Source organism: Schistocerca piceifrons, chromosome 5 (genome assembly GCF_021461385.2).
Source record: "Schistocerca piceifrons isolate TAMUIC-IGC-003096 chromosome 5, iqSchPice1.1, whole genome shotgun sequence".
Taxonomy (NCBI): Eukaryota; Metazoa; Arthropoda; class Insecta; order Orthoptera; family Acrididae; genus Schistocerca; species Schistocerca piceifrons.
In genome coordinates this window covers 292,968,260-292,985,810 of record NC_060142.1, presented here as the reverse complement: position 1 = coordinate 292,985,810, position 17,551 = coordinate 292,968,260, and the positions used below count along the sequence as shown (strand labels likewise).

Sequence of the window (17,551 nt, the reverse complement as noted above, 5' to 3'; positions counted from 1 at the left end):
ATGTGCCTTAAAAATACTAACTAGATAACAATCAAACTTTTAAGATAAAATTAGTTTTCTGCACTACTTGTCAAATTTAGTTCTTAGGGTATGACAGATTTTCAAACTCATCGAATCAGTTGTATAAAACTGACAAGTTTTACATCTTGCCTTCTCTTGGAAAAATTTCTGCACATGCCCATCATGAAGGCACTTATCTTGACCACCCTAAATAACTGTTTGTCCAGAGGCCAATTACAAAATGTTTCAAGCAAATGTTCCTGAGCCATCAAGGGGACATCAGTCAGCATGATTGTGTTCATTGTAGCTTTGTTTTTTATAAAGATATGAACAGCAGTATGATTTTTTTAAATGGCACCCTGTATTTTTTACTTGGTAATTCGTTTCCTCTCCTAAAGACCTATTCAAAAATGTATCACAGTGTACCATTCACTGAAACATAATGTTATTAATTTCATAACACAACATTGACTTTGAGCCCAGGATCACAAACTCTTCCACTTGCTGGAGTTGTCTGAAAACAAATGAAAACCAAGTAAAAACATAACACAAAATTGACTTTGACTCTCCTGTGCCATTGCCCAGGAGTAGAACATTCAAAGGTGCTCAAAGTGGTGACCCTGGACACTGATACACTGGTGCACCCATTGAACGAAAGAATTATTTGCTGCTTCCAGTGTTGCCTGGTGAAGAGAATTAAAAGCAAGCACGATACCATCCTGCATGTCATCTGGAGTTGCTGGAATATCGAGATAAACATCTTTAATGCATCCACAAAGAAAAAAGGCCGATGGATTTAAATCAGGAGACCTAGCAGGGCAAGAAACTGTTCCTCTTCGACCAATCCATCTGGCAGGACACCTTCAGTTCAGAACACGATGTGCACGGAAGGCATTATGTGCTGGACACCACATAAGCGTACTGGTTCTTAGCGGCATGTCATCCAGAATAGGAGGAAGAATTCATCTGAGGAAATTGGCATACATTGTGCCGTTTAGACTACCACTGATGAAATAAGGGCCAATAATTGTAGTACCAAACATCCCAAACCAGACATTAACTCCACACTGACACTGATGCTCCACCAGTCTAAGCCATTGTGGGTTGTTGCTGGACCAATAATGCATGTCCCTCGAGTTTACCTGTCCTTCGTTTGAGAAGGAACATTCATTGATAAAATAGAACATTGGAGAAGAAGTTCGGGTTGGTGAGGATTTGCTGCTGTGCCCACTGACAGAACTGTACACAATTCTGGAAATCATTCCCATGCAATTCTTGATGTAGGTGTACATCGTAAGGATGGAAGAGGTAACATGTAAGAATATGAGGTACACTGGTTTTAAGAGTGCCAATCTCATGTTTAAGCTGTCGTGTGCTCACATGTGGATTCATAGCAACGGAAGCGGGAACATTAACTTCGGTAGCTTCGTCTGTGCGAGTGCTACGATGACTGCATTGTTGTGGGTTGCAACAAGACGAGAAAACATCTGTCAGGAAGGTGGGTTCTTGTCAGGATATTGCTAACTGCACAGTTCCGCTACCTGCGTAGCATTCCGCCTACATTCAACAACAACAACAACAACAACAACAACAACAACAACAATAAAAGAAACGTTATGTCAATGCAATATGCAGGAAGGACAGCCTTTACTGTATGTGTATGATAACTCTACATAACAGTATTTAAAAGGGCTAAACTACTGTACTAAATGTACTCATACATAAGAAACCAGTATTGCAATTACTGTTCTGCTAACTTACGTTCCCCACAGATGAGTAGCATTTCTACATTCTCTTCATTGGTGTACATTCTACTCACACAACTCTTCAACTGACAATGGTTGATGGAATGAAGGGTGTGCATTCTACTTATGTTTACATTTGTCCTCTGTCAACGTCAGCACGTGAGAGTGTTCCATTACCCCGGGTACCTGAACGTCAATGTTGTTTTATGTAATTAAAAATGTTGTGTTTCAGTGAATGGTACACTGTGATACATTTTTGAATAGCTCTTTTGGAGAGGAAATGAATTACCGAATAAAAAATACAGGGCGCCATTTAAAAAAGTCATACCGCTGTTCATATCTTTCTAAAAAACAAAGCTACAATGAATTTAATCATGCTGATTGATGTCCCCTTGATGGCTAGAGAACATTTGCTTGAAACATTTTGTACTTTGCATCTGGACAAACAGTTATTTAGGGTGGTCAAGATAAATGGGACACCCTGGATAACGTTCATTGCCTGTAAGTGTTGTATTATGTATGCAGTAGTGTCTGGGCACTGACAGACATCCTGACAATGTCAAATGTGTGTCCCATGATTGTACAGTTATTAAAAATAGGTCAAACACTAGGAAAAGTGGATAGTACAGAATGGTAGTCAATGGGAATATACAATGGACATACATCTGCATGTCTGTACAAAACAGGTTGAACATTAGATTGTCCTCTAGTATTGCATGCCACAAAATTTCATATTTCACTGCAAATTTCATAGTGACAAATTGAACAAATGGGTGCAGATACCAACTGCCAGGACGTTTTTCATAGGTGAGGCACTATGTACCAATAGCATGTGAATCTTCACAACATGTACTACTGGTCCTTAAAAAAACGGGTACCTGCAACCATTTGTTAAAGTTGACCAATGTAAATCTGGTGAAATATTAAATTCTGTGGCATGTGATTCGGGCAGGATGTTCAAGCTGTCTTGTATTGATATGTAGATTGCATGTCCAAGATATAGCTCTTACTGGTTACCATTTTGTATTATCCACATTTTCTGGTGCATGTCCATCTTTTCAGAGATGGTTACGGGACTTAACTGTTCAGTACAGAACGTTGGATCAAAAACCATTCAGCTGTCTAATTTCCAAACTGTTATTTTATTTGGCTACCAGTTTTGGCGATTTACTACGCCATCTTCAGGCCCCCCTGACCAATGTGTAGGAAGATTTCAACCTCAGTTCCAGTCAAAATAGGGCCAGCATTCAAATACCAGTATCTATAGATTTCTGATTGATAAGCAATCACTTCAACCATCATCATCTTGGCAGATCATGGTTGAAGTGATCACTGTATCAAACAGAAACCTACAGATGCCAGTAGTTGAATGCTGATCCCTGTTTTGACTGGAACTGAGGTTGGAATCTTCCCACATGTCAGTCAGGGTGCCTGAAGATGGCATAGTAAATCACAAAAACTGGTAGCCAAATAAAATAACAGTTTGGAAATTACATGGCTGAAAGGTGTTTGATTTGACATCCTAAATGTAGTAAGTATTTACTCACAGAACACACATTTCATCAAGGGAAGTCGACAGACGGGGCTTATAGTCTATCAGTGTGTGTGATGTGGTCTTGCACATAAGTGGCCTATTTTATAAATAGGACCTAAAATAGCGCCGGTCATATTTCTAAAAGAAATGCTGCTACAACTCTTGGTTTACAATCTACTAAACTTATGACAGTACATGTATCCTGCTCATTTGAAGCATAAAATTACAGAAATTCTTAGCAGCTGTTTTGAACATTGTGAGATGGTTGGCCTGGAAAAATTAAGTAGGCTGCAAATGTACCAAACCAGAAGATGACAGCCTTACTTCCATGTAAAATTAAAATGACAAAGACACAATTACATGCCAGTGAACCCACAGATATTTAAATGTCGTCGTGAGCTCCACATCTTTACCACTAATCTTGTGGACTGTTATGATCTGGTTCTCACGCTTGTTCATAGCAATACATATTTTGCTTTTATTTTTATTTAAAAGGCATTTTCATTGTGTATATTAAGTAGAAATGATGGGTGACCATCCAGGCCACCATCATGCGCTGTTGCCATTTTTCGGGGTGCACTCAGCCTCGTGATGCCAATTGAGGAGCTACTCGACTGAATAGTAGTGACTTTGGTCAAGAATACCATCATAACGACTAGGAGAATGGTGTGCTGACCCCACACCCCTCCTATCCGCATCCTCCTCTGAGGATGATATGGCGGTCGGATGGTCCCGGTAGGCCACTCGTGGCCTGAAGACAGAGTGCATATTAAGTAGAAATACGGTACTGTCAAAGCCATTCTGCGTGTATTTTTTCCTCTCACCTAAGGAAAATGTTTTCTTGCACACAAAAGCATTGTGAACAAAAAGAGTGCTACTGACCCTATCTAACAAATCATTTTATTTGTTTATAATATAAGCAGTATCTTTAATTCTATTACATATTTGTTATCTAGTGTAATCTACTGGGTTATCTAAGTCAAAAATTTTTGCGGTCATTCGCATATCTACATCTATAATAATAACTTAGTTCACAGTCAACAGTAATACAGAGATTACATTGCTATTTGAAAATTTATTGAAGGTGAGAGCTACCTTTGCACCTGAACACACTATTTGTAAGACATTATGTAATGTATGTGACTGGCAAGTGATTTCTCTAAAACCATGCAGTTTTTTTGAAAAAAGCCTCTTTTCCTCGATAAATGTCACAGTGTTCTTGCTTAGGATATCTTCTCATGTCTTTCAACAGAAGCATATGAAGGGTATTAGTGTGCAGTTCTGTGCAGTTATTCCTTTTGAGAATCAGAAGTGTCTTCCAGTCTTTCCTAGTCTTGCAAGACTATTCAATGTGCATAAGACTCTTGGTGAATATGAACTAGGAAAGGGTCCCTCCTGCACTGTATTCAATGTATATTGTTGTTTCAGAAGTACATTAGGAATGTAGATGCCTTTTTTAAAAAACATTTATTTTTCAATATAGTTTCCTTTTTGGGATATATGCTATTTCAAACATCCTGGCCATTTCTTAATCACTCTTAAAAATAGCAAGCTCTCTAAAATACACCTCTATCTAAACAATGACCTCTTCGTTTGAGTATAATTTTATATCAGTGAGCCTTATCTTCATGTTTTGTAATGAGAAGCCAGCTTAGGTGAATATGTGCTGTGCAGGAGTAACAACTCTAAATGCATTGGATCCCCACAGTAGTGAAACAAGCATTTTTTTCCTTTAACAAATGGAGCCATGTTTCCTTCAGTTTCTAGTCAAATTGGTCTATAGTGATGTCCAGAGATAGTTTTTCCTGTTTCTAAGACCCCTACGACGACTTCACCCTTCACATCCCAGAAACTGTCACAATAACTCTTCTGGGGGACGGGACCAATTTCACCACAGCAACCCTTCATTTTGATTGTTTCTTGAATTATGAGGTAAAATTAAACTAGGTCGCATCCAAGGTGATAACCTGGGCAAAAAGTCTTTCAGATATTGCCTAAATTACTATAAACATACATTCAAAATTGAAAGCTGCACCCCTGTCCACCATCAACCATCACAACAGCCATTGGGCCTACAATTTTTTTTACGACAATTTATCATTTAAAATATCGATTGCTTTTCCTGCCAACACACCTGTAGTCTCTGCACTTTTGTTTAATGATCAGGAATGGCCTTTTTTAAAATTATTTCTTTGGTAATCAAATTTTTCACGAGTTCTGGGCCGTCCTCATTAAAAATGGCTTGACCACATTTACATTCATGGAACTTATATATAACTGTACTCACTCTCACTGATAGTGAATGGTCAACATAAATATCATCCAACTTCACTTTTCCTATCACCAGTTTTCTCACCAAAAATCAAAATGCAAATTAAATGATACTGTACTTATTCCAACTTGGTAAAAAACTCGTAACACCACTTACTGAAATGGTTGCGAAGTACAAACTAACCTTTGAGTCACCATCATTTTTCTTTTAGCATTGTCTTACAGGTCACAACGTGAGACGGTGCATAAACTTGCAGTAACAATGACATCTGCCATCCAACACAGTGATAATTCAATGGTGGACAACAACTGGAAGGCAACTGTTGGGAACCATGTTCCCATTATGGTTTACAGAAGCTGCTGCCCTAAATACAAGGGGGTTTCAATAATTAATGCAACATATTTTTATCTCAGCCAATTTCAGTTGAAAAATGCAGAATTTATTGTGGAATACTCCTGCTGCAGCCCCTGTAGTTTCACTAAGTTCCAACAGATGGCAGTGCTATATGTAGCCTTCAAAATTGTGCTGGTACTGGTGGTGCATTCCAAGCAGAGAGACGTCACAAAGTTTCTTTTGGAGGGAAACCAGAGCATCACAGATATTCTTAGGCACTTGCAGAATGTCTACAGAGACCTGGAATGGAACAAAAGCATGGTGAGTTGTTGGGCAAAGTGCCGCCAAAGCAACAATGTTGCACAAACCTATGTGCTCTCCCACATGCCAGGCGATTGCACAATTCTGAAACTACTCTAACATTGGAACATGCTGACGCACTCATTCGAGGTGATCAATGTATCCCAATGAAACACTTCACTGGAAAACTGGACATCTCTGTTGGTAGAGCTGACACACTTATTCACCAGCTGGGATACTCAAATGTGTGTGTCCTCTGGGTTCATCATCACCTAACAGGAGATCATAAAGAGCAATGAAGGGCCATCTGTGTGGAGGATATTGTGACAATTTTTTGTCAACATCATCACAAGTGATGGAACAACTGGAAAAAAAATGGCAATCCGTAGAGTGATGCCACAACACCTCTCCTCCGAAGAAAAAGTTCAAAGCCACACCCTCAGACACTGTCATGACGACACTCTTCTGGGACTCTGAAGGGGTTGTTTGATGTCCTTCCTCATGGTGCAACAATAAACTCTGCTGTATGTTGTGCCGCCCTCAGGTACTTGAAGAAACCAAATCATCATGTTCATAATCACAAAAATGCAAATGACCTTTTCCTTGAAACTTCCTGGCAGATTAAAACTGTGTGCCGGACCGAAACACGAACTCAGGGCTTTGCCTTTCGGGGGCAAGTGCTCTACCAACTGAGCTAACCAAGCATGACTCATGCCCCATCCTCACAGCTTTACTTCTGCCAGTATCTCATCTCTTACCTTCCAAACTTTACAGAATCTCTCCTGCGAACTTTGCAGAACTAGCATTCCTGAAAGAAAGGATATTGCGGAGACATGGCTTAGCCACAGCCTGGGGGATGCTTCCAGAATGAGATTTTCACCCTGCAGCGGAGTGTGCGCTGATATGAAACTTCCTGGCAGATTAAAACTGTGTGCCGGACCGAGACTCGAACTCAGGGCTTTGCCTTTCACGGGCAAGTGCTATCGCAGGAGAGCTTCTGTAAAGTTTGGAAGGTAGGAGACGAGATACTGGCAGAAGTAAAGCTGTGAGGATGGGGCGTGAGTCATGCTTGGGTAGCTCAGTTGGTAGAGCACTTACCCACGAAAGGCAAAGCCCCAAGTCTCGGTCTGGCACACAGTTTTAATCTGCCAGGAAGTTTCATATCAGCGCACACTCCGCTGCAGGGTGAAAATCTCATTCTGGACATTTTCCTTCTCCATGACAGCATAAGGTCTCACACAAGTCTGTGCATCCACTCACAAAACTTCATTGGCCTGTTATTCCTCATCCTCCCTACAGCTTGGATGTCATGCCTTCCTCCTCCTATCTGTTTGGCCCAATGAAGGACACATTCCAAGGGAGGCAATATATAGGTGAAGGGCAGATTATTGATGCAGCAAGATGTTGACTCTGACATCGACCAGTAAAATGTACCATGTGGGCATACACGCCCTCCCAGTAAAGCTGTTTAAGGTTGTTGCATTGAACAGAGATTATGTTGAAAAAATAGGATTTTGTGACGAAAAGAGAGGGGAATAATATGGTGTATTGGAATTCTGATTGAAACCAATCTGCTTTCAGAACCGAAAAAAAAAAAAAAAAAAAAAAAAAAATGTTGCATTACTTATTGAACATGCCTTGTATGTTCCTCTGACACTGTACGTCACAATGCACACTGACAGGCATGGAAACAGGAAGAATGCCACTGGATTCTTCAAGCATAGACTGGCCTCCCAGGTCACATGATTGAAATCCTACTGAGCACATATGGGATGCCATAAGGTACAATGGGCCTCATCTCCAATAAATCTTGTGGGTGGTAGTTAAGTCAACACATATCAGCATGGTTGCTCTACACTTTTTATGTTTAGTAAAATCACAAGAAAATGGTACAATCAAGATGAAACTGGATTTACCTGGTGCTAACCAGTTGCGTACTTCAGCTGCTCACGAATGTACTCAACCAAGTCTTATGCACAACCAAATAGTAGCTAATCACACTGTCTGTGCCCCTAAGAGAGACAAGCTTCATTGGGTTTGTTACAATTTTTACAGTTTGCAGATGGGTGCAAATATGCTATGAAATTTTACTAACAGGAGAATGCCTCCTGATATGTGATTTATTCTACCATCACATATTATACAATTTAAGCTGTATACCTTTCCAAGTATTCATTTAGGGGCACAATTCCCCCAAAAAATACATGTATCCACATTTCAGAAGCAGGAGGAATGGAGTTTAGGGTTCAATATTCATTGGCAAACTGAAGTTTTTTAGGGAAACTGTGGACATCATAGATCAGGATAGCTGCAGAGAGATTTATATTTTGGTCATCTTGAACACAGGTAAAGTGGCTGAGTATACTGACCAATAAGAATTATTACACAGTATCTCAGTGGAATTCTGACATGCCTTTATGACCACATATCACAGAAAAACATTACACACAGCAGAACATGGTAAGAATCAAATACATACAATTAAATGTTACATGAGCAGGCATTCAGAATGTTTAATAGCAAAACCTTAATATACATTGTTACTAACTTTCTGGATACGATATACGTATTTTTCATACAAAAACTGACACTTATGGAGCATGGTTGACTGAAATCATCTTTGTAACTAGCCTTGTTTTAATTTTGCAATAAACTCAATGAAACCCAACAAAATGTAATTCATGGGCATAATGTTCCAGAATGCAGATATTCACGTAGTTTCTAGTAGTCTAAAGTAGTCTTTTAATTACAACTGAGTTGGAATTCTTTGTTTAATGCATTATGTCAAATGGTAACTTGTTAAAGATTGCTTTATTAAGGTATACTGGTGAGCCGAATCATCATGACCACAGGCTTTTTAGTGTGTTGCTGCACCTGTAGAAAGCAATCAGCAGTGGTTCTGTATGGCATAGATTTGCCAAGTCCCTGGAAGGTTTCTTGGGGTATTTAGCACCAGATGTTTGTGCATAGCTCTCATAATTCTCATAAATTATGGGCTAGTGGTTTGTGAACATAGAACTGAAAACCAATAGCATCCAAAATGTATTCCATCAGGTTCAGAAGAAGCAAACTTGATGAGTAAGACATCAGCACAAATTTATTATCATTGTCCCCTTAGTGTAGTACCATCCTGACTGGCCTGTGTCTATGTGGTGTATTTTTTAAGCAGCTGTGGGCCTGGATGTTGTCGTTTCTGGACACGACTGTTCGACCTGGCGTATCAAAAAGATGATTCACCTGACCAGGTACCATATTTTCATTGATCCAGTGTCCAATTTTGATGTTCCTGTGGCCACTGCGATCATATTTGATGACATCGTTTGAGTCAATGTGGGAACACACAGTCCTATGTCCAGCAATTTGTGCTGACCAGTGTATCCCAGGTTCCCAATGAGTTTATTGCACAAGTAAACAAGTGTGGGTACAAAGAAGACTCTGGTCAACTATGCTTCATCGTGTCAGTTTTTATGTGAAAAATACTTTTAATTTTATCATAAAAGTTAGTTCCAATGTATATTAAGCTACTTCCAAAAAACATACGGAGTGCACCAATATTGGACTGTTAACAGATCTGCCACATTTCACTTTGTATCCATCTTTGCAAAGTGGGCATGTTTCCAACCTTCAGGTGCTGTAATTAGATGTTGATGTCCAACACCTTGTTGCATACTCAGCCACTTCCAAAATGCTTGTTCCTAGGTGCTAGGCCATAATGATCTCCTCTTTGTCACAATCATTTATGTCAGCAGATTTTCCCATTTACAGCCTGGTTCAGTGCTAGAAAGATTCCCAGTCACCTCTGCTCTGCTTATACAGGGTGAACATTAATAAAACCAACAAACTGCAGGGGCAGATGGAGGAAATAAGGTCCTATGAACATGTGTCTGGAAATGTATTGTTGCCACAGTAAATGACACTGACAAAAGAGAGTTCTTCTGACCATGAACATTAAGAATATTTATTAGTGAATTATGTTAAAGCTGAAGGGATCATTGCTTGGGTCATCTGCTATGATGACAATTTGGACTCCACTAACTCAATTTCTGTGCAGAGTACGTTTTCACAACATTTTATGGCATTTGCATGGTATTTTTTTATGTATTTGCTATTTGTAAATGCACCTGGTTTTATTTCTTAATTGTAAGAAAGCTTTTTGACTCTCTTTTGACATTTCTGAGGCTTTCATATACCATACTGCTTTGTACTCTGCTTCAATTTTGATTACAAGCAATCCACAGAATTAAAGAAAATTCTGATACAAAATATTGTGATTCCAAATATGTGTATCCTTTCTTCTAGTTTCCATAAGAATTTTTCTCAGCTGTCTTAGTAGAGACTTTCAAACACAGCATGAATATTGCAAAACATTTATTATCTATGGTATTAGCTTTCAATATATTTTAATCATTGATTTTTCTGTAAAATCTCTCTAAATTTTCAACCAAAAAGTATTTCCTTCTTAGCACCAAAATTTTCTTTTGTAACCAACTGTAAGTGAGCCAGATGTTTATGTGCAAATTATATTACCTTTGTAATCTGTCCAAATATCTGCTATCGGTTCTATGTCTATACCACCTGAGGTAATTGGATCTTACTGAACGTTTTCACTGGTTGTTACTTATGACAAATACTGAGAAAAATAGTAGCTGTTCTGTAAGTAGTGATTATTATGTATGTAGATTAAAACAGTCATTTCTTGTTAGATACAAATATAAATAAAGAAAAGTGGCTACAAAGATCTCGGGAAATAAACTCTTCTCACACAAATAATTACTAACAGCTAATGCTGTGCTATGGCCAGTCTGTTAGAAATTTGTGTATGAATGATTCATATTACCTGCCATCTTACAGCTGATGAGTGCCTATTCGATCTCTGCTTTAAATTTCCTGGTCCAGCCAGCACGATACTTTCACTTAGCAAGTCTTCCTGAGTATTATGTGGCTCGAGGTGAAATAAACTCTGTTACAAAAATATTGCAGATCAGTTATGGGAACCATAACATTAATTAGTAATTTACAAATTAAAACAATTATTACACAAACACTCAAATTAACAGCTCATTCACTATTTTAAGTAATAATAGATGCAAGGTGACAAAATGATCATCAATGGAGGTAACATGTTGTAACATGTATGATGAACAAATTATGTACTAAAATTTGACTTACATGGTGAAGGCCTAAAAATCCTGAAAGATTCTTAATAGCAGAAATTCGTTGTGATGGCTTCAAACTGTCGTATTTTACATCTAGAGCAATAGTTAAAAAAGTGGGGTCTTCACCTCGATCACATTTTACCTGAAAATTTAATGAACGTATATAAATCCCAAACATCATGTAAAGTAACAACATTAGCATAGAAATTTACCTTGCTTATAATGCCCAGGTTTTTTTCTCAGACGAAATGAATATTACATCGAGTACTATAACGGGATTGCCAAAGGTATAATTTAAGGAAACTAAAGGGAATCTTTCATTGTTCCCACAAAAGTACCTTATCGAATATTGTATGGATAAAATATGAACTCTTTTTTCCTTCAGTTTCAGTTCTCACAATAATTCTTACAAAGAGAGATTATAGGACCTATGAAATCCTGAAATGTAGTGTACTGCTATCAGTTTCTTCCATTTCTTTGAATATGTTTAAAAGTTTTTCAGTTAGTCAGACATGCAATTCAGACACAATACACAGCTTTATCAACAAATTTTTGCTATACAGGATAGCATAATCTTATATCACTATAGAAAATAATGTTTTCCATTAAAAAAGTAACAAAATTAAAAAAAATACCTTATGGTGTGGACTAATTGGTAGAGAGTTATCAACAGCTATTGCTTCTGCTGCAACATTACTTGGTATAACTTCTATCGAAAAGACATCTTTGGCTGTATTCTCAGGATGCTGCCCAAGTGCTTTCACTGTGATGTAGTACTCTCCAGCATCTTCAATACTGGGCACTCCCTCAAATTGTCCTCTTAACTTGTCAAACAACAACCATGATGGAAGAGGCCTGCCAGATGGTCCATAAGCCTGAAAATAATGCATAGAATTTTGTGTATAGAACAAACAGTATTCTGAGAGTATAAAGGAATTGGATAAATAGTAGATTTTTATCTATCTGATTACATTACATCTAGTATTCTGTTTCTTTTGTATGTGTATTGAAATTTATGATGAAAGAAAATGACAAACTGTTGATGGCAAGGTCCACTGCATGTTCATTGTTGGAACAGCATATTAAGTATGTGTTTCTTATTCACATGCACATTCCAGTTCATTGTTATATAGCATGAGGATTGCTTTGTACTATTTTCATAGTAGCTCTTTTCAATAATCGCACTGCAAGATAGGAGACATTAAATAAGTGATAAATTCTGTGTAAAGAATTTCATTCAATAATTTATTTCAACTTAATGTGCATTACAAATAATACGGATTCATTCCCTGCTTCAGTAAATGTTGTATTTACTCTGGTTAGTACATTGCAAGGGGTTTACTTAGAGATAACTTCCTAATTTAGATAACTAAATTATGGATTATGTAAATATGTACAGTATTTATGATCAATGTGTAGCCAGCCTAAAATTATTTTCATAGTTCTGCTGTTCAATTTAATTGCAAACCCTCTGGGAGAAGTGCCTTATGAGTCACATATCCTCATGTTACCCATGCGAAATCAAATTCCTTTCAAAAATAACTATCAAGGAGGGAGAGGTGGTCTTTTACCCACAAATAAAAATTTGTTTCCTAAACAAAACACAGGAATCAACAATGGATAATATATGTACGATAAGACAGCTATGTGCACGACACAAACATTTATGTCTGATCCAAGGTTTCAAAAAGACACATGGCAAAATTCATTCTGAGAGGCTGTATGATACCACACATAAGACTGATAAATGCGAAAAGTTTAGTATTGGTAGACCTACTGCTGTGTGTTGAAAGAGGTTTGGAACAAAATGTGGTCATGAGAACGGCGATGCAGCCTTCCCGCTGGTACTTGCTTTCAAGTTTCTCCACTTGGTTTGATGGCTTTTCACTCAATTAACATGGCATAATTGTGAACTTTCCATCCACAAGCGAAATGAATGTCTTAGATTAAGAAAAACTGAATCAAAATAAAGGCTTAATATTATATATATATATATATTTTCTGGTATTATATATATATTCTGGTATTATATATATATATATATATATATATATATATATATACTGAATGAATGGGTGCCCATAAAGCAGTTACAGATACACTTATTGTGGCAGTCAAATGAAAATGAGACATATGAGTAAAAATTAAGTAATTTGTTTATTATTTCAAAATTAGACATCATAGCCAGCCATTAACACATTTATCCCACTTTCAGAAAAAATGGTTAATGCTTTTGTGGGCTCCAAAAATATGATAACTGTCTAGGGAGAGATTAGGACTGTATGGAGGATGTGTAAGGGCTTCCCACTGAAACTTCTGTAGCATAGCTGAAACAACCTGGCAACATGTGGGTGGGCATTTTGCTGTAGGATATTTTGACTATGTTGCAAAAGTTTTGCGCAGAAGCCCTTACACATCATGCAGGCCCAATCTCTGCCCATCCAATTTCCATATTTTTGGAGCTCTGAAGGAACACATTTGTGGCCATCGATTTGCTTCAGACAAAGTAATGCATGCCTGGGTATAATCATGAGTCCATAGGCAACTGCAAACATTTTTTCCATGAAGGCATTGACCATCTTGTCTCTCAGTGAGAAAAAATGTATTAACACCTCTGGCAATTCTTTTGAAATAATAAACAGTTGTGCATGCTGTGTGGTACAAGAACAGTGATGTGAAATCTGTGTGGCATTAGCTGCACATCATTAACTTCCACAGCAAGAGAAATGATTAACTTGATGGGATTTGTTGCATGACAGAAACTGAATGAATGGGTGCCCATAAAGCAGTTACAGATACACTTATTGTGGCAAAGTACAATTTAATGACAAGATTCCTTACAAGCAATGGGCATCAGAGGTGTAAAACTAACTGAATGAGCAAGATTTTGAACCTCTTTGACAGCTAATGAGGTCATTGATTAAACTGTGAGATATTCAAAGCTTATATTTTGGCTCGGCAGTAATTTTGTGACTTTTTTGTGAGAACAGATAACCATTCTAAATGCTAAAGTTCAGTTAAAATTGACTAATGACAGTTCCCAGCACCCACATGATTCCATGCAATACCCTTACCACATTGGCAGTGTTATATATCAAGAAAGAATGAACCAGTAAGAAACCTCTGTAATTTCAAAACAGCGGCAACATTGTGAAAGTACAGTCACTATATTTTGTCAACCAAGTAAGTGTTGTTTGAGACAACGTCCAGTTTGCTTTTCAAATAGTTCAATCATTGATTTCTTTTCTAATTAAAGTTGTGTACCATAACTGTGTATATGACATCAATTTCATAATTAACAGTAAAAACTGAAATCCACATTTCTTGCATATTTTTACACAAAGCACTAGTAGTAGTGTCACCAGTAATAAGAATATTTTATTTCATGTATGTGTTTTGTTTTGAGATGACATTTTCTGCAATGTCAGTTTGCTTTTTGGCATTAGTGACATTCCAAGTATAAATATATCGTTAACATCATTACTTACTGCAGGCAGAGTGACAGTGTGGAAAGTTACATGTCTACTGTCAGTAGATGACTTTGTAAAAATGTCAAAGCTGGGAACATAATGAATTCTTGTCAGGCTATGTTTAGTATGAGAGGTGACAGAAAGACTAGTGAGCATGTTTGTTATGTAGTCAGTTGGCAGCTACTGGTGAAGTGCCCCTGAAAGTGAAAGTGGATCCTCATCCTCTGGGGATGAAGTTGGACAGGCAGCTGGAGAGGATTGTTGTTCTGACGAAAAGAACCCACCACACTGTCAGATGAAGTGGCCAGCATTTGGCTTTTAATGAGTGACTGTTGTTCACTTCTGGCATGTAACTTGTGCCATAATCAACATAACTGCACTGGTAATCAGTGTCTATAGGAAGAACCAAAGCTGAAAGGTAGAAAACGTTGTTTGAGGAATGCCAGTGGGAGTGTGCTCTAAAATAGGAGGCAACTGTAATGTCTTATTGGCTTTTGCTTTTAGTAATAGTAAACTTAAAGCAAACAAGCAAGACTGTTGCATGTGCTGACAGTGACCAGACAAACCGTAATTAGGTAATTTACTCTCGGAAGCCAGTAAAACTGTTGTGTATCCACACACATACCTCTTCTTGCATGTGGGACATGCTGGGCATACACCACACAGGTGTGAATGTGACTGTGGTGACAGCAAAAACATCTGTTCCCAAAGTAAAAATAAAAATAACTTTGACAAATCATGAAAACAACAGACCCCATGCAAGAGGATAAACACTAGGAAACAGCATATAGCCACTATATAACTAAAATATACCATTGAGTGTACTTTTACAGTTCTTCAGATTTTATCCCCCAATAATGTAGAATAATTACATTGTATGCCATTAACGTGACGATGGGATTGGTTATCAGCAGTTACACCAACACCTTTCCCAATAGGCTTCACAGCTCAGGGGAAAGTGGACCAGCTGGGCACCTGTGAAATTCTACTGTCAGGGCCAGAATAATGCTGAGGCAGCATGGTGCAAGACACAGCCTGGCAAAGTGGCAAGTGCAGTTACATCAAGCTTCTCCCCCACTCCCCCCCCCCCCCCCCCCCCCCCCCCGACTGCCGCCACCCCCAATGCTGTGCCACCTTGACCTCCCTATGTGATCAGTGCTGTGATGAAGGCATAACAAGCTGCGCAAAATTTGTCATAAATACTTGCCGCCCAGACCTAGCAGATCTGTCTTTGACTGCTGTCTGCACTGAGAACCACTTGTTGACAGCTGTCAAACCAGTGTGGGTCACCTACTCTCACCTACAACTAGCTGCCGACTGCTAGCTGCTCCTAGACCTGATGCTGCTGGTGTCTGAAAGGGCGCCATCCAGCAAGGGTCATCTCCAGGCTGTCATCAGCTAGCATCTGGGTGTTTTCAAGGAGTCCTGGATTGAAAGTCCACATATATGGGCACATATCGCACCTGACCTACTACTGCTAGCTGTTGGTGTCCTGAGCTTACATGACTTGCTGTTGGTGGAACATCTGCCACAGCCACAAGCTGCGAGGCTGCTAAAGCTGCAACTCTACCTCCCAGCATCTGCGCACAGCCAACAAGCTACCTCGTGTGGTACCAAGGTGGTCTCTGCCAGCCAGTGTCAACCCACACCTTTGCAAGACCACCTTCGTCTGTCATATGAGTTCTTGTTAAATTAAGTATGGTATTCATTTCGCTGTGTTTCTGATTCTACGACTGCTGATGAACTGGTCCGTTGCACCCAGTGCCCTGGTCACTGGTACAAGTCTGCAGTGTAAAGCCCAATGGACAATTCTGGAGCTGTAATACAGCTATTACTGCAAATCTGATGTAATCAGCGGATATACCACTAATGTAATGTGATGCCAAGTGACCAGTATGTATACCTATTCACACTTTCCTTTTAGTGTGTAACACGGGTCTATGGAGTTGTGTAATGTGACGGTTCAATCCCATAGGGTCTCTGAGCTGGTTTGAATGCCCATTTCAACTTGGGCCCCATTTTATAAAAGGTTCTTCAAGCCTGCTTAACAAGATTGGTATGTGGCATGCCATGCAGTATGCAAGCTTCCTGAGCTCACTGGCGAGACAGTCACATAGAGCAGCTAATTCTGGGGGAATACAGTTGTTTGGGGAATTTTCATTAATGAGCGTACTTAAAATTTTACCTGGGTGATTAAAGTCAGGGTGGCTCTGAATTTGTTCTTTCCCGCTATTTTGGGGCCAGTTTTATTCAACATGTGGGCCTAATTCCGGATTGGAGGAGAGGCAAGTTTTCTTTTGGCACGGGGTGCACACCTGTGGTTTTTATAAGCACCAGCTGGAGAGATGCATTGAGAAGCAAACGAGTGGTCACGATGGACGTGGTTAAGGAAGACAGCTATGATTTTAGACATTTATCTCCTGAACAGGATCGGATCCGCAGGCTGTGTGATAAGTTTAGTGATCTCTTGTCCGATCATCTGGGTGAAGTGAAAGGTGAAGAATATAAAACAGAGCTTACAGGCGATATCCCTGTGAGACATCCGCCATATTGGCTCTCTCCACGTCGTATTAAGCAGCTTAAGATCGCCATGAGATGAGATGTTGAAAGAGGAAGTTATACGCTCATCACCCTGTTCTTCTCCCATATTTGATGAACCCAAGGGGCATGATGGAGTACAGCCTGTTGTGGATTACCGAGCCTTCAACAAAAAGACTGTTCTCCAGTCAATAACATTACCT

General features: G+C 38.9%; 1 protein-coding gene across 1 annotated transcript in view; it reads right to left on the bottom strand.

Annotated features, from left to right (window-relative positions):
* The window catches only part of LOC124797974 (dystroglycan 1-like), a 137,896-nt gene that overhangs the window by 23,674 nt on the left and 96,671 nt on the right, over positions 1-17,551 (bottom strand). Inside the window, exons 3-5 of the mRNA XM_047261144.1 lie at positions 11,976-12,215; positions 11,354-11,482; positions 11,022-11,144 (exon numbers count right to left, since the gene is read on the bottom strand). Of these exons, the coding sequence (XP_047117100.1) occupies positions 11,022-11,144; positions 11,354-11,482; positions 11,976-12,215 (492 nt within the window). The remainder of the gene's footprint in view (positions 1-11,021; positions 11,145-11,353; positions 11,483-11,975; positions 12,216-17,551) is intronic.